The 18161-nt window shown below is 38.7% G+C and overlaps 1 protein-coding gene across 5 annotated transcripts in view; it reads left to right on the forward strand.

The window, feature by feature from the left end:
- Positions 1-18161, forward strand: part of LOC138049721 (uncharacterized) — a 35608-nt gene that overhangs the window by 17230 nt on the left and 217 nt on the right. Inside the window, exons 20-45 of one of the 5 annotated variants that reach the window (XM_068896128.1) lie at positions 159-269; positions 626-742; positions 1065-1172; positions 2000-2116; positions 2878-2976; positions 3231-3347; positions 3882-3983; positions 4189-4305; positions 4510-4620; positions 4777-4893; positions 6106-6219; positions 6635-6733; positions 6862-6948; positions 7664-7780; positions 8022-8125; positions 9404-9520; positions 9649-9726; positions 10195-10293; positions 11184-11282; positions 11706-11768; positions 12241-12330; positions 13891-14001; positions 14282-14326; positions 15169-15196; positions 15900-16082; positions 17229-18161. The exon at positions 17229-18161 is cut by the window's right edge and continues 217 nt beyond it. In XM_068896128.1, the coding sequence (XP_068752229.1) occupies positions 159-269; positions 626-742; positions 1065-1172; positions 2000-2116; positions 2878-2976; positions 3231-3347; positions 3882-3983; positions 4189-4305; positions 4510-4620; positions 4777-4893; positions 6106-6219; positions 6635-6733; positions 6862-6948; positions 7664-7780; positions 8022-8074 (1586 nt within the window). In that variant the 3' untranslated portion in view covers positions 8075-8125; positions 9404-9520; positions 9649-9726; ... (7 more) ...; positions 15900-16082; positions 17229-18161. Of the gene's footprint in view, positions 1-158; positions 270-625; positions 743-1064; positions 1173-1999; positions 2117-2877; positions 2977-3230; positions 3348-3881; positions 3984-4188; positions 4306-4509; positions 4621-4776; positions 4894-6105; positions 6220-6634; positions 6734-6861; positions 6949-7663; positions 7781-8021; positions 8126-9403; positions 9521-9645; positions 9727-10194; positions 10294-11183; positions 11283-11705; positions 11769-12240; positions 12331-13890; positions 14002-14281; positions 14327-15168; positions 15197-15899; positions 16083-17228 lie in introns of those variants that run through there. The other 4 variants (XM_068896124.1, XM_068896125.1, XM_068896126.1 and 1 more) reach the window with 4 other exon arrangements.

An 18161-nucleotide genomic window follows, 5' to 3' on the forward strand; every position in this document is an offset into this window, starting at 1 on the left:
ATTTATTACAAAAAGCAGTGGAAAGAAACAAAATTTAAGTCATTAAAAATTTAGTTTTCAACTTCAAAATAGAGCCAGAATGCCTTTCAAACAAACATACATGTAATTCCTTTCAATAACTTTTAGTCTTAAATGCTGTTCGAAATCATTATTTTCAGAAATGTTAACTGTTGACAGTAGCCCAAGGCCATCAAACTTAGACAGTTCTACAGAGATTGAGGCTGACACAGAGTATCTAAAGATTGCAAAGAAAGGTGGAGGGCACACAGGTTAGTTTCTTTTTCTGAATTCAGCGTGGTTTGTGTTTGTCTATAAAATTCCTTAATCCATTCACTGTTAAAGCACCCCCAATAATAACACTGATGAGTAAAATAGTCTAGCATTGGACAAAGTAAACAGTTATCTAAAAGTCTTGCACTCTCAGAAGGGAAGTGCTTGAGGACTGAAAAATCCAAAAATTTTCTGTGAAGTTCCTTGAAAGTCCCATGGTATACTGTACCTTGAATCTTATTGTTTTTTTTTTGGAGAATCTGTTTTGGAGGGCTTTGTGCCTAAGTGAAATTGTGATTCCTGTAAGTGGCAGTCTTCATTGTGCCGCACAACTATTTTTTGTTTTCCCCTATAGATTTGTTGACTATAGAACACCACACACCCACCCATGAGCCTATAAGGTATGAAAAGACAGAAGGACAGTGGTACATTCACGATGGAGTTGACATCAAAGAAACTCAGTCAAGGAAAGGTACACTAGTCTTGATTCCTGTGTGAACCTGTTATTGTGCTAAGTAGAGGTACTAACGTGCCTTTGTGTTCTTTGCTTAGTATGACTTTAATCTGTGTAGTATGGTGTACAAAAACGTCTAAATGTAATTTAATTGGTGAAAATATTAATGCTGGTGAGTGACTCCCAAAATAATTTTAATGCAGGCTTTCTTTGTGTTGGAAATTCGAAGATCTCTTTTTTCCTGGTACAATTAATTTTTGGCCAGGTACTGGTAACATCAAAATGAAACCTTGTCTGTATTTGTTTGTCATAAGTATCAAAGTATTCTTTCCTTTTAAAGATGTAGCTGTGCCAATGGAAGAGAAGAGAATGTGTGACAGTCAAGTAGCAGCAGGAAGAAACAATTCAGATTATCTTGAAGTGGCAAAGAAAGGAGGAGGCCATAAAGGTAAATGGAGATGCATTGTTAAAATTTATTATGAATATGCTAAGGTTAAGGTTCTGCTGCAGCCCCTTAAAAAAGACAATGTTGTGTGCTACACTAACAAACGATGCTATGCCAGTTCTGTCATATGCTGTCCACTCTAGACCTGCATGTTGTCTTTAGCGGCATGTACATGACTGTGACAGTAGCTTCAAGACAATAATAATTATATAGATTTAGCCAAGCCTAAAAGCGGAGCTCCTAGGTATTTATTCCAATAAAATTAATGGCTTGAGCCTGCAAGGCAATAAAAACCCAGTACCTGGTCAGCAGTCAACTTTGTAAAAAAAGCCGACCTCGATGAGCTCTAAACTTGAGCCTGTGATATGGTGACGTGATACTGGTCACCGGATACCTTGTTTTGACAGGTGTCAATTGACCATAACATGGAGGGGTGGACGTTTGTATGGTGACCAAAACCAAATTTTCTTGCATGGATGGGTTACCATGATATTTTGTTACCCGTGGTGCTCTGCACATGCGCCTTTCGGTTCATGGAACTCCACTATGTAAATTTGGTTTTATCAAACATTTTAATACACGTTAGTTTAGGTACATAAACCTTTGCTGCAAAAAAAGGAGGAGCTTATGTTTCAAGTGTTGCCCCTTTGTCAGAGTGAATTTAGAATTTTTGGTTTGTTAGTGATTTATACAGGATATATTGGAGCTTTCCCATAGTTTTAATCATGGTGATGTGAATGAATCAATTGAATGAAAAACATTCCTTGATTTTATAGGGGTTGAGAGTGCCTAGCTGTTAATAAAATTAAATTTGCTTTTGTTCTTGCCAGATCTTTTATCAATTGAACCCCACACGCCCACCCCTGAACCATTGAACTATGACAAAACAGATGGAAAGTGGTACAGCCATGATGGAGTGGACATCAAAGAAACACAGTCCAGGAAAGGTATTCTTATGTTCAGTACAGATAGATATGTTTTATTCTATGAATCAACTCAATTCATTAAAATATGTATCTGCTTACAAATCCTTTTGAAATGAAGGGGTGCATTTATCATGATTATGTGACGTGGGTATACTGTGGAACTTATCATTATAGTAGTACTAACCTGCGATCAGGTTATAGCAGTACAGACCTACAGTGTACAGTAGGGCTCAAAAGTAAGTTACCACCCTCTTGCGTGCACTACAGGAGTTGTCACATGCTTTGTTGAAAAATCCTTAGGTACAAATGACTGGACGGATGCACTTGGTCTTAATATGGCCTTTGTGAAGGGTAACAAATAGGGTTAGGCTAACCCTAACCCTAAATTCTCGATCTCAGATGTAAAAAATATCCCATGCATTTAAGCCCACATGTTACACGTCACTGAAAGGGCTACATTGTAGACTTTCTCCGAAGTCAGTTTTAGTGCATAATTTGCAGTCATTTACTTCCAGGAAAGTTTGGTTCCTCTTCTCCTGAGATATGGGAGACTTGTGGGAATTGGGAAATTAAACTTGGTTGTGGGGATGGTTGTCCTGCAAGGACTGAAAATTAATGACATCTGAACTCAGTCTAAAGATCCGCATTGGCCTTTAGTGTGGGGTGTGACCTTAGTCTTGCAGGCTTCTCATATGGGAAGTAAAGTTTTAAAAGAGTTGTTTATACTTCATGGACCTCGCAACAAGGATTTTACTACTGTGTATGTTCTGATTACTATTAAGATTTGTTGGGTACACAAGAGAGTATTCCTGAAAACCTGACTGCTGCAGGAGAAAGGAATGGAGAATATCTGGAGGTAGCAATGAGAGGTGGGCGGAAAGGTACATGGAAAACTTGTGTTCAAAAGACTTTTCATTGTAGTACTGTTATTAATAATAAGCTCCTTACATGTATACACAGAGATCAGTGGATTTAACACTTGCAGACAATAAGCTGTTCATTCTATTTGTGTTCTTTATGTTATATCTCTTGTGTTTAAATAGAAAGTACATGTATGAAGGAAGACACTGTTTTTTGTAAGTTTTGTTGTGCTACAGCAACATCCAAAACTTTATTTTTTGTTCTTGTTCCTTAGACCTGCTAACAGTGGAGCCTCACACACCCACCCCGGATCCAGTAGAGTATGACAAAAAGGATGGACAGTGGTACACTCATGATGGAGTGGATGTTGCAGAAACACAATCAAGAAAAGGTGGGAATGAATTGAACTTTTGGCTATCTGCTTATTACAATGTACATGTACATATACCGGTATGTTGCTTACTTCATGGCCATTAGAGCTTGATTTTTTTTTTTCAACAAAGCTGATTAGTGAGAGTATTGCCTTTAAAGCCTGGAAGTCTTGGATTCAAGTGCCACTCTGACAGCTAGCTGAAGTTATTCTTTGCAATAATAATTATACTTGGTTCAACTCCAGTAGAACTTGTTCTCTCCTGGCCAGTTTGGATTCTGAGAAATGTGCTGTGTTTATTGGCATCAACATAACTGTTTCATTGTCCCTGATGGAAACAGACAATTAATTAATTAATTAATCTGGGGCCGGTTGTTCGAAGCCTGGTTAGCACTAATCGTTGGTTAAGAAGTATCAAATCCTATATGTTTCCATGGTATTTAACGCTGGTTAACGCTAACCATGCTTCGAGCAACCGGGCCAGTTGTTTATTTATTGTGCCATCATAGCCACAATCTAGTGTAATGCTTTTGCATGATTGGTGTTTCTTTTCAGAAATGGTAACAGTTGCTAGTAGTCCCCACCCTTTGAGTGCAGTGGAGATTAATACTGAAACAAAATATCTCAAGATTGCAAAAAAAGGCGGTGGACACAAAGGTTGGCAGACATATAAAGTACATTTAACAATTTTTTTGGAGGATAATGGTCACTATTATGGTTGTGTTTCCCATGTCTAAAATAAAGGGATTATTTGCATACATGTATGTGTTTGTGTAATTTAGTTACCTGGAGCACTTTTAACAATCATTAGGAGGGCATGAACATTGATCAATCATTGCCTCACACAGCTTCTCATCTATAGATTTATTAACAATGGAGCCGCACAAACCCACCCCTGAACCAGCAAAATTTGACAAGAAGGACGGCCAGTGGTACACTCATGATGGAGTTGATGTTGGGGAAACACAGGCGAGGAAAGGTACAAGCTGATGTCCAATTTCACCCAAGGGAGAGAATTGTAAACCGCCATGAGACTTTGATATGTACGGTACCGGTATATAAATCATAAACCAAAGAAAATGGGCAATTCATTCTAAAACAGTTGTGTCAAATCCATATTTGGCCGAACATTCTTTAAGAGGAAACAACTTATTGGTACTATAAACAACTCCTCTTTTTTCAGAAATGGTAACTGTGTGTTCAAGTCCAAGATCACCAAATATTACAAGTTCAGTGGATGTTGAGAAGGAGACAGCATACTTGAAAATGGCAAAGAAAGGCGGGGGACACAAGGGTTGGTGCTTGATCTGTTGTCGTTGTCTTGATCTATCAGTATTTTCCTCTACACTGAGAGCCCCACATAATGGAAGAAACTGCGTTAGTGTGGCTTTAACATTACCTAAAATAATTACTTGTAAAGTAACTAAATGATAAAGTATTTCCATTCTAGATCTTTTTGTGGTTGAACCACACACTCCAAAGTCTGAGCCAGTCAAATATGAGAAAAAGGATGGAAAGTGGTACACTCATGATGGCATTGATGTGAGGGAAACACAGCAAAGAAAAGGTGAGTACATCTTCAAAATAATTGTCATGGAAGTTTCATCATATGATCCCCTTTTGTTGACTGTAATTTGGCTAGCACAGGGGTGGATCCAGGATTTTTCTTAGGAGGGGGTGCATCACTAAGGAGTGGCATAGCAGACTGGTGACGTTTTTGCAGAATACCAGTTGTAATCAAAAGGTGCTGGTCATCTCAGGGGAGGTGTGCAGCCTCTGCACTCCCCTAGATCTGCCCCTGTAGCTTTTCGCAAAGAGGCAATTAAAAGCAATTAAAACATTATTTGGACATAAATGCACTATGCCCACTGAATGAAGTTAAAACTTGGCTATCAATGCTGAGCTCTGTTTGCAGGGCAAACAAATCCGTTTTTAATACCAACTTGATGAAAAGATAAAATTACTAAGGTTCAGAGTACCTTGCAAAGGTGAGGGCAGAAAATCACTGGTACCACATACAGTGTGGGCTTTTAAGCCTACACTGCCTGGTTTTGGCATTGTTTTTATGATCAAACAGCTAATGCTGTTGTAGTCCACAGTTTAAATTTACATTATCCTAACCCTAACCCTAACCATACATTATCCTATTAAAATAGGATAATGTTTAATGTAAATTTAAACTGTGAACTAAAACAGCATTAGCTGTTTGATCATAAAAGCAATGCCAAAACCAGGCAATAATACCAAATGCCAATTTTGCTGTACCCAGGAAGGTGATTTGGGGTGCTCGTAGGAAAACTTTGCAACAAGCAAGAGTACAACTCAAAGAGCAAACTGATTCCAAAACCATTTGTTTGCGACATCTCGTACTCCATGCACATGACATCACATCAAACCTTAGATGGGCGGCAGCACAATTTAACATTGCCTAACCCAAACATAATTTATGGCAAATGTCTTAACCCATCCCCTGTTTGGTTAAAACAATATGAGAACAAGTGCAAATGATTACAAAGATGTTTGTTTGCCCAAGTAAAAGAAAGTAGGCAAATGCATAAAAATCTTTATTTGCAAGACTAATAAATCCCTTTATGGCCAGAGCTGTTTATTGTTAAATAAATTGATTTAACCCAAATAATGCCTTTTTGTAGGCTGTGTTTCTCATGAAGCGTTGTTAAAACTAACAATAATACAAATGTATATTTTTTTGTTGTTGCATAACTGTAATTTCTGACCTCTTAACTTTGTAACCTCTTAACCTTGTCTGTCTGCCCTTCAGAAATGGTCAAGGTACCTAATAACAATCAACACCCATCAACCTTAAACACTTCAGTAAACATCTCATCTGAAACAGAGTACCTTAAGCGTGCAAAGAAAGGCGGAGGGCATAAAGGTTTGGCTTATTTGCTATTGGTCACAAGAGCATTGTAGGGTGATAGGCCAATGTCCTTTTCTTGAAATAATAGTTTCAGATGTAATCTAATTTTAATCTACTGGCCAATCTTAATGCCAACATTCCAACACGTTATATGAATATTATAAGCAGATTTAATTTCCTTGACCTCATTAATGATGACTGGAAATGCCAAGATGTCTGCATATATAACAAATAAAGCAGGTTATTTCACGATGTCATGCTTAGCCTATTAAAAATAATAAACTAGAAGCCAACAGAACTAGTGGCAAACTGAGGTTTCTCTAACCACTACACAAATGCAAATGCCTAAGTCATTCCTTTTTCTTTAATTATTATTCTTATTTATTTATTGTCAGTGACCTTATGGTGATGACACAAATTGTTCTTGCAGATCTCCTAACAATTCAACCCCACACCCCATCCCCTGAACCAAAGAAATACCAGAGGAATGGAGGAGACTGGTACAACCAAGATACAAAGGAAACAAATGGTACTCTACATTAATTCTTGTTCTAGGCAAAATCATTTCTGGTCCTTGTGTGTAACATTGTGGTCAATCTTGTTTGCAAGTTACAAAGTAAACAAATTGATGTGTCCATTTATTTCTCCCTTCTTTAGATTCGTCTCCGCGGTCTGTATCCCGCCAAAGTCATAGCAATGATACACAGTACTTAAAACTGGCCAGAAAAGGAGGAGGACACAGTGGTGAGTGACCCCCTTAGTACAATGGCTCTTAGGTCCTTCAATGTTAGCCTTGGATGTCTGTTCTTCTTAGTTGCCCTTCCTCCTGCGAAAAGTCTTATTGAAATGAAATGACTGAAATTGGCATGTAGTTGCCCATGTAGTGCTCTTTCGTGTGTAGGGTATCATTCTTGAGTTAGTCAAAACTCATGAGCTTTTCCAAAAAAAAAAGGGGTGTGTGGTTATTCCCCAATCAAAAATTTAGAGTTGTGCATAAAGCTTTGATCAACAAGCTGCCTTTCCTTAAATGTTGATGTCAACACATTGCACTCACTCACTTGGTTTTTGTCTTGTCTCGAGAGACTAGAGGCTGTTTGACAGGAAGATTGTGACTTGAACAGTCATGTACTCTAAAGTCCGGTGTTTCCTTCCCCTGCACCCACAAAGCTTTGTTTCTCAGAGACATGTTAGAAACGTTCAGCAATGCTTTGACTGCATTTGCATTATGTATTAATAGACCTTTTCATTGTTTGCATAGCCTGATCTAAACATGAAGGGGGGGGGGGAGGGGTGTGTCGGGAGAATGCTAGACAGTTATGCAAACCCAAGACATCAGTGATTTACAATAATTTCGAGAATTCTCCCAACCTCACCCCTCACCTGATTTTATATGTTAACTTTCTCTGGGAAAAAGAGCATGTATACTATCTCAGTGCTTATTACGCCTTGGTGTGAACAGATTTGTTGACTGTAACACCCCATACGCCTTCCACTGAATCCATAAGATATGACAAAAAGGATGGACAGTGGTACAGTCATGATTCAGTGGATGCAAAGGAGACACCCCGCCAAAAAGGTCAGAATTTTTCCAACATGTTTATTGATTCTACTGACTGTAAAGATTGGGGACTTTGATATCAATAATTCCTCCTTAATTTTCCTTTCCTTCATTTAAGCTTATTACAAACTTACCTCAGTTTAAAGATCTGTTATCTTCACTTCAATCAAAGGAAAGCTATTTATTTACGCATAGGCATTGCATGCAATTTTTCAAGGGTTGTGCACCTGTGTCATGTAATTTTCTTTCTGTTCTTCAGGCAAACTAAACCGCAGCCCTCGTAAAAATACATCTTCCTCAAAATTGGAGTGAACACTAACACTGATTATCTTAAAATTGCTAGAAAAGGTGGTGGTCATAAAGGTAACCATGCAAAAACTAATCCCATTAATGCAATAGTAAATGTAATCAATCAATTTTATTTTCTAATAATGTTAATGATAACAGACTATTTTACAGTTGTGGTTGAGTTCCTGGGCTTACAAATGGTTGCAAGGCTGACGGTGTCCATTCTTTTGTTCTGACATTTTTTCGTGTGTTCATTATTGTGGACAAATAGGGTTAAGGGTAACTTTACAGCAAGTGAAGTACAGTTGTCCGAAAGTGTAGTAGCAGGCTTCAAGCTGTTTTATCATGGTGTGGATGGGAAGAGAAATGGAGTAGGAATTATCTTGAAGGAGGAGCTTGTCAGGAATGTTCTAGAGGTGAAAAGAGCATCAGATAGAGTGATGAATTGAAGGCGTGCTGTTCAATGTAGTGGTTATTCCCCATTGGGAGGACGTGGGTTAGAAGAGAAGGATAAATTTTGCAGTGCGTTAGATGAAGTTGTGCAGTTTCCCCAGAGGCGAGAGAGTGGTGATTGGTGTAGGACATGTTGGGGCAGGCAATAGAGGTGATGAGGAAGTGAAGGGCAGGTTTGGTAACCAGGGTAGGAACGCAGAAGGACATATGGTGGTAGACTTTGCAGAACGGATGGTAATGGCTGTAGTGAATACCAGTAGAGGCAGGAACATGGGGTGACTTATAAGAGTGGAAGTAGGAGCACACAGGTGGACTAAAATTGTTTGGACGATGTAATAATAATAATGATAATAATAATAATGATAATAATAATGATAATAATAATGAACTTTATTTAAGTCTCAAGTCTTATAGCTCAGGCACAGTGCCTTACTAACTGGGAGACTATATATAGACTATATATATATAAACTCTAAATTCACATTAAAACTCTGAATTTGAAACTCTTAATTCTAGTTCTAAAAATAACTACGTAATAGATAACCCTCCCTGGATCATAAAGGAGTAAGAAGCAAGGCAAACTGATGCTAAGCCTTTCCCTGCTCCTAGATACTGTTGATTGAAAGAAAATTTGATAATTAATTAACTCTAGTTGCGCTGGTGAAATATGCTATCCAAGCATAATGACCAATAATTGCCCACATAAAATGTATGGCTATTATCATTTCCCTTCTTCAAGTGTTCAGGTCAATAGTCTGGGCAAGGACTTCTTTTTCACTTGTTTTTTGGGCGAGAATTTCCCCTAAAGGATTATGGGAAGGTTTCAGGCAGGGGTAAAATACTTTTCTGTTTGATACCATTCACATATGTGGAAGATGTTATTCTTCATTATTTATTCAGATCTCTTATCATTGGAATCTCATACGCCCTCCCTTGATTGGAAGAGGCATGAAACGAAAAGTGGAGACATACACAAACAGCATAATGTTGATGGAAATATACCAAAAGGAAAAAAAGGTATGCATGACAACCATTTTGAGTTAGAGTTATCAAGCCGTAGTGATGCACTTTACATATAAATGAATTTCCAATAATTAGTTCCTTCTTATCACCTGTTGGCCTGAGATGGGATCCATTTCTTTAAGGTGCTGATTCGAGTCCTCGTGAAATAAACACAGACACTGAATATCTTAGAACCGCACGCAAAGGAGGGGGGCACAAAGGTGAGTACTGGTTTATAAAATAATTAAACATTTTGCAATTCTTTTTTCTTTAACATTTCCAGCGTCATTACTCAAATTACTGCAAAACGGAGTTATACTGTCAAAAATACTGCCCCACAATCGTCAGGTGAGTTGCCATCTCACCCCAAATTCTTGAATTTACATCTAAATTGAAACTGAAAAGGCATTTTTCAGTAGATCTGTTTTGAAATTTCAACAGTACCTACAGAATTACTTGTGATTTTACCTTCATTTTGAGATGCGGGGCATTTTTACGATAATAATTATTATTTTGAGTTAAGGATGGTGGATTTTAAGGTACCAGAGGAGTATTCCCATCTCCAAAATTTTCCAGACCCTTGGTTTAGGCTAAGAAAAACCCTCAGGTACCTGACCACATTGACAAAACGGGACACCATATTTCTCTCTTAATTAGACATTAATTAAAATTACGTATTTTGTGGGCAGATCTTCTTACTGTTGAACATCATAAACCCAGTGCCAAACCCAAGAAACAAGAAAGAAAGCTTGGAGACTGGTACTACCACAATGATTCTGTTTCCAAAGGTGTGTAATCCTAAAAGCATTTTGATGAAAATTTCAATCAGGGGCCGCGGAGAGGGAGGAGCTGATGGGGCTAAAGCCCGTCCACTTTCTTCCTACGGTGTTGTTTTCGGCTTGATCAAAGATTGCAATAATGGAAGCTTCAATACAGTATTTTGTAAAAACCTTTTCCACTTTGTTCACACAATTTTCCCAACCATAGTTCATTTAGATGGACTGGTTTGAAAACTCCGGAGACTACAAAAGCGAGAACAGTGACATCGCGCTTTATGTTAACTTGACCGTCCTCGTCCTTTTGTCCTCGGTTCACAACTGAGTTTTAATAAATTAATCGAAACTTTTGATTGGCTGCCTTTTAGAAAGAGGGTGTGGTTTGTGCTTTTTCACGGCCAAAACAGCGAACAAAAGCATAAAACAAAGAAACTTGTCGAGTTTCTTAACCATCTCCATATATTAACTATTTTCAAACCAATTGACATTCTCAAATTCCAGAGGTTTTCATTTTTTTCAGTTATCACCAAAAATAACGATCTTCGACGAGTTATGAAATGTGTGAGGTCATAGAAAGGGCCATTTTTGAAACAGTAGGCGACCGCTACTGGTTAGGATTTCAGAGTCTGCGCACAAGACCCAATATCCTGACTTGGTCCGAAGTGTGTTACTGTTGATGCTGACCAAGATAATTGCAGCCATCTTTGGACGAGTATGATCTCGTGGCTACATTAAAATGTTTGGATATAAATATTTTCTCGTTTTTCCTCTTGAAGTTGAGCTAAGATAGTATGAAAACTTGAATGTCTTTTCCCTTCACCACTGCAGCTGAAGTACAACATTTTTTCAAACTACGACTAGTAACCTTGTAAAGCTAAGGACTCAGTGTGTCTTTATTACAGATTCTTCCACTCCCACCAGCAGCCCGAGGAAATCAAAACACAATGATCCTAGTGAGACTGAATACTTGAGAATGGCAAAGAAAGGAGGAGGCCATAAGGGTAATGCTGGCAATCATTAATGGGCACTAACGCAACCACTGTGGCTTCTGAATTTACATCATTCTATAGTGCGTTTAAATTCGATGTGTTGTAAACAAAAACCGTTCAGCAAATACCAAACATTCTTTTACATTCCTGGAAACTTCATTCCACGTCCACTTATCCAAGTCACAAGTAATGAAAGGCATGACGTATTTGCTTGATGAAGTCAAAACTGCTTCTAAAAAAAGCTTTCTGTACACTAGATATTATTAAGAATGAACATTGATGTAGTTATTAAACTCTTGATGAAGCTGAGATAAGTTCGATAGGTGGTTGCGTAGGTCATTGAGTAAATATAAGTCTTTTGCTGAGTTCGACGTGGTAATGATTTGTTTCCACGGTAACTTCATTTTGCTCGTATCCCATGTAATCCCTCCACAGACCTACTGGCAGTCACAGCACAGTCGACCTTTCCCAGGCCGCGAGATCAACAGCGCAATGGAGGTGGGTGCGTTCTTCAAAAAAGGGCACATTATCAGTCCGTTGACCAATGTGTTAGAAGACGTTGTGTACCTCAAATAACAAAATTACAAACACATTAGGTTTGAAATGTTGTTTAAATACAAACCATACAAGAATACAGGGCGTGCAACACGTTTTTTCTTAGATCAGGTCAAGGGAAGGACCTTTTAATTGAAACATCATCTAACTGGGTGCATAACAAAATTGCAAATATAAAAGGTCACTCCGATTTTTTAAAAAGCTTAATAATTTATCTTAATTGCAACACAAGATTTAAAACATTCCCTTAAAATAAAGGAAACATTTTAATTGTGATAATTACACTTTGTAATCACAGCACAGTGCATAATTGGAAAAAAAGGCAAACGAGAAAAGAGAGAGTTTATCAACTGATACTTTGTTTTTGTTTTGGCAATATGGGGCAGTTAACGGTAAGAGTTCTTTAAATTTGCAGATTCTACTCCACTAAGCAGTCCACGTAATGCCTACACTAGAGATGCAACTGATTACCTTAGGATTTCCAGGAAAGGCGGTGGAAATCCAGGTAAGGAGAGGTAGTTAGATCTGTCTAGATACTTACAAAGGAGGGCAAAGGCGCCCAATGATAAATCGCGTTGACAATAAAAAATTAGGTTGATTAGTATTTCGTATCCAGATCAGAAATATCACGTGAACTTCACAGAGGTATACTGCTTCATTTTTGTCAGCCGTCACACCCATGGAAACTTTATATACACTCAGTGACAGGTCAGGAGAGAAAATATGTAAAGTTCTGCGTTCCAGAGGATTCAGCAATTGTTTCATGTGTGGGATATATTTTTACTTTGGTGGCCTTAAATTCCTATTCAATCATATTCCTACTGCTGTTTATTATTTTATGAGTACACGATGAACACTGACCAAAACAAAAAAACGGAATGTAAAGTCATGAAAATAGCTGTCGTTGTCGTTGAGGGCCTCCTTTTCTGCTGTATAGGAAACCATCACCGAAAGTAGTATATGGGTTACTCAACGTTCCGACAAATTTTATAAGTAAGGATTGTGAGATGGATTCTACGGGTTCGAGTCCTTTTCCGAGAAAACTTGAAATTGAATTCGTTTAAAGCGTGTAAACGCAATTTATTATATATGCAAAACACGAGTTGAAAAGTCTGAAATCCCGAAACTCCCGTGCTGCATATTAATTAGGCCACGTACACACGCATTGCATTCTTAAACTAGTGAGTGTTTGACGTCATTTTCTCCTCGACCCAGCTCTCTCACGATTTTAAAGTTAGTGATGGCGGACCAATAAATAAGAAAATTCCAGCTAAAATAAACAGGTTTCTTTTTAAAATCAGAACTTAAAACTTGGGTGAGTTAGTGTTTAGTTAACAAGTTTTGAAATCCAAAGGAAAAACAAAATTTTTTTTTGGTCGTAGTACCACTTAAAAGATGTGATAAAAAGGCAGCCCCTTCTCTTCAATTATATAAAGGCGTTTAGTATTGATCCAACTTGATTTTAACTAATGGGCTTATCCTCCTCTTACTTAACCAGTCAAACACGTGATCAAAAATTCAGCTTGTCACAAATTGCCACAGTCATTAACGCGTGACAGTACTTTTCAGTAGTTCGTCCCTGAGGCCCGTTTTAAACGTCGCATTTTGCATGTGCAAAATCTAATGCAAATGAGCGAAAACAATAGATTTTTCTCATTTGCATTAGATTCGGCACGTGTAAAATCCGACGTTTAAAACGGGCCTTAAGGTTTCATTTCTTTTCTTGAATTGAGGCTTTTTTTCATGGCAAACGGATTATAATACTAATGATAATTCTGGTTGTTTGAACCCCTTTAACGGGAGAACTTCTAAGTAATGCTCCAAGTCGGAAGAATCCAGTGGAAACTGTCCGGGAAAGTTGCACGTTTTGTATTCAGCCGAGTTAAAAGCAATTTAACGTAGTTTACAGCAAGACGCACTGGTTGCCGTTCTCATGAATTCTGATGCTCAAGGGTCTCAGTGCCTAGTCTTCATATACGAGCTGATCACCAAAAGTGGAAGCACCTGCCGGTCATGGAGATCAAGCCTCCACTTAGCAATATGGTTTTTACCCGTCTCTTTGTAGATCCCATAGATCAGGTCTCTCCACTGAGGAGGAGTGCAAGTATGCGATACAGCTCAAGGAATACTGGGCCTGATTATCTCAGCATGGCTAGGAAGGGGGGACATCACAAAGGTTTGACACTACTTTGTGTTTTGATCGTTTACAGTCATCAGTTACCAGGAAAATTGGCTACCAACCAACATGTACTTGTAACCACAATGTTATCAAGCTTGGACAACGGTCACAAAAAAGTGACAATAATCTTGTTACACTCAATAAACTGAGCGGTATTGATACATTGAGACTTCTGGTGGCGAAATGACCATTACTAGTCACAAGCCTTAATTTACGTAAGAAACTCGTGTTCCGGTTGTCAGACTTACTTAACGTCTGTGTTGTTTTAATCTTACAGACTTGTTAACGATGCCTGAAAGTGAAGCAAGTAACTTCAAGAGAGGTCAGCCTAAAACGTTCTTGTTGGTTGTGTTAGAGCACTTCCTCTTTGCCTTTGTTTGTATTTCGGCGCATTTTACTCGAGCTACCTTTAGATAGGAATAGATGGGGGTGCATGGTATGTAACTCGAATTTTAATCATTTTGATGATAATATTCATGTTTAGTCACCTCTAGGGTTTCTCAAACTTAAAATTCCGTATGAGATCAGTAGGGCTCCCTGAATTAGTTACAAAATAACTTCGCAGGTCAGATGATAAATCAAGAGTGATGTATAATTTCCTTATTGTCATACACAAGAACATGATACTTAGATAAGACAAGACTCAATAGAGAGAATTAACATCACGTTTACGTAAAGCTTGCCATTTCACGATTCACGTAAAATAGAGAGAAGGTTCTGAAGGTTGCTTCGCGTGACCCACGGCAACTCGAGTATTTAGTTATTAAAAAGCAAAGAAAAGTCAGAGTCTTTTTTAAACATTGTTTGTAGGAAAAGACGCTGTATAAAATGAAAATCTTTACCCGTCAAATTTTGATAGTTGCAATGAAGCTGTTTTGTCGATCAACAGAGAGTCAACGCGAGTTCATGAAGAAAACTGCGGAAAGGAGTCAGTTATGAACTATCTATGAAACCTAACTTGTCCTTTTTTCCCGCAAACAATTTCTCAGTTGTAGAAGAAAATTCCACGTATACGGCAAACGGCAGGAAAATCATTGTTACGTGGTCAATTTTGACGTTCGAGTTTCACGAAAGCGTGATGCAAAATCTCTGTAATATCGAACCCTAACGTGGATTATCAATTAATCAGTCTTCTCACTTGAACCGAAATTTCTCCTTTTGCAGATCAAGCTTCCCGTAGAAGTCTAAGGAGGTAAGAACGCAATGAAACGCCATTATTAAAAGGGTGTTCATTTGGGGCCAGTTGCTCGAATTAAGCCTGGTTAGGGTTTATGTTTATGGTTTTTGCATCTCTATAAAGCATAGCTGCCCCAAAAATAATTTTTCGATTGCTCCACTTTTTGATCCCGAAATCAAACTTGCAAGTTCGCGCATTGGCCACGCCCAATCAACTTGTTTGGGAGACGGCACCAGAAAGAGACTTGGTTCCAGAATCGACTGTGACGACATGTCAGGAACCGCGCGCCGAATTCAATTTTTTTGAGGATTAATCATGCTTTGTTCCTTTGGCGGGCTCTTCGGAAATTATGCCTGATAAATATGTTGTTGCGGGTTGTTCAAATATTCCTGATGCAGAGAAGGGCATAGCATTACATAAAAATTCCATTTTATGGTTGACGATCGAAGTGAAACCAAGTAAGGCCAGAAGGCAGAAATGGACGGATTTCGTGAAGTTAAAGCTCGGCAAGTGGACACCAAGCGATTCATCCGCTCTGTGTTCTTCCAGTACCAAAGATTCGGCGCAATACCTGGGAAGAAGGTTTATCTGGGGGGCATCTTAATGACCTTAGACAAGACGAAGTGCGTTGTGTGTTATTGTACCCGTATTTCAGTTACCTTACAAACAACAAGTCATCACCAAGCTATTCTTTTAACAATATTCTGGCTGTAAACAGTTTCAGGAGCCCTGTGAAAAATCACGTTGATGGACCGTCAAGACCTAATACAGCGGATCCAAGTCAGTCTCAGCCTATTTTGCTGTGGGGATCTGGGCCTTAGAGAGTGCACACTCCCGGGAAGAGATTTATAAATAGGAGTTCGGGTGTCGCACCCTTTGCCTACCATGAGGGGTCCCCTGGGTAAGTAATCACGCAACGAGTTTTTGTGATGATAATTAAGGCTACTACGATCGAGTGTCGGAGTCAGAAGCAGAATACCGATTCCGCTTATGACTCCGTCGCTTACGATCCAGTGAAAACTGCAGAAGCGGAAGAATAAACCAATCACAATTCTCCATTCCAAGGGGTTGTGATTGGTTGGTTCTTCCGTTTCTGCTTCCAACTCCGACAATGCAGTTTTCACTGGATCATAAGCGACAGAGTCATAAGCGCAGTCGGAAGAAAATGGAAACGTTCTGATTCTTCTGACTTATGACTCCGCTCTTTGATTTTCATTAGGTCATAAGCGTTCTTACGATTCCAACTCCGTCGCTAGTGAAAACCAGCCTTTAGTTCTGCTTCACGTATGATGAATAAAAACAAATTTCATAAGAAAAACTTCGCACTTAGACTCGCTTTGAAGAGGAAGCAGACATGAACTCGGAAATGGCCTATTAATGAACTGTGTTCAAGAAGGTAACGTCAGGTGTTACACTGTGAAATGTTTCGACGACATTGTGGCGGGAGAAGTTGCACGAGCCGTTGCCGAAAGTAGAATTGGTGCAACTTGTCTCGCAACGATTTTGGCCGTTGCAGGGTATGTTACACTGTGAAATGTTTCGTGCAACTTGTCCCGCCACAATGTTGCCAATTACATTGCGAGACAAGTTGCACGAAACATTTCACAGTGTAACAGCGCCTTTACACTGTACAATTTTTGGTGCAACTTGTCTCGCAACGCTATTGCGAGACAAGTTGCACGAATCATTTCCCAATGTAACATACCTTGCAACGGTCAAAAACGTAGCGAGACCAGTTGCAACGAGTTTTTTAAGCATTGCGCAGTGTAACATCCGTCGTGCAACTTGAGTCGCAACGGTTTGTGGCACCAGCCGATGAAAATATTCCTGTATAAACCTCATGTGATCATCAGAACGAGACAAGTTGCATGAAACGTTGCTCAGAGAAACACCCGTAAAACAACTTGTTTAGTAATGTGAGAACGTTTGCGAGACAAGTTGCACAGTGTAAGAGCGCCTTTAATATGGTGCTTACTATGGCTAGATTGACTTACCCAGTTTGGAAAACGTGACCTATCTTCTTCTCTCATTCTTTGTTTTTCTTTAGGGCTGCAAAGAATCCAGACAAGATTTAACTGATGATCGAGCCCACGTCAAGAAAGAAAGAACGAAACCCATTTGAGACCTAGAAACGAAACGGATCATATTTAATAATTTTTGACTTTATAATAGGTTGTACAGTAGATTTGCCAAGAGTTCTAGGAAAACTAAATGGAATTTTAAATGTGCAAAGTACCCGGTTTAAAGAGTTTTAGTTCATACGTTTTTGAGGATTTGAGATAAAATTATAAGGGTATATTAATGCAGTATTTATTTTAACAAGACCGAGAACCAGGGAAAACAATAGGATTTTGAAACCATTCATGAGAATCAAAAGTGAGCGCGGGCGCGCCTTTCATAAACATCCGCGTTAATTTACGTTCGAAGTCCATTAAGCCGTTTTCGTTTTTCGCTGCGATCAACCACATGAGTCGCGACAGTTAGGACAGTCAAAAGTTAATGGAAAGTAGCCAGTCATAACCATGAAACTCTACGCTGAATTTGAGCTTTTGAATCCGCATGTTTATGGAAGGCACTGTATGTACCGTTTTAGGATAAAGGTATGTCACAATACTTAAGTTGGTGGGAAAGCTAGAGTGGTTTTACAGTTGTAAGCCTGTTGCTATTGTAATTAAGGAAATGTGTAATTTTATCGCAAAGAAATATCCACTCCTTTCTTGCTACATTAACTTTACCCCACTTATCTGACATTTGCTATCATAAATAGAACGATCCTTCTCGTCTTCTTTTTCATACGAAAGATATCACTTGGGACCCAAAATTTAAGACTGCAACGTTGACAGACGAAAATGATATTTAAAATTACATAACCTTTTTTTAAGTGGCTGAACTTATTTCGAGAATAGGACGGTAAAAATCTAAAACTTTGGTGTTTTCAGAGCAAGTGCCTTCGGCATAGTAGATCCCCGGCTTACGGTCA

The sequence above is a fragment of the Montipora capricornis genome, chromosome 5 (genome assembly GCF_036669925.1).
Source record: "Montipora capricornis isolate CH-2021 chromosome 5, ASM3666992v2, whole genome shotgun sequence".
In the NCBI taxonomy this organism is placed as follows: domain Eukaryota; kingdom Metazoa; phylum Cnidaria; class Anthozoa; order Scleractinia; family Acroporidae; genus Montipora; species Montipora capricornis.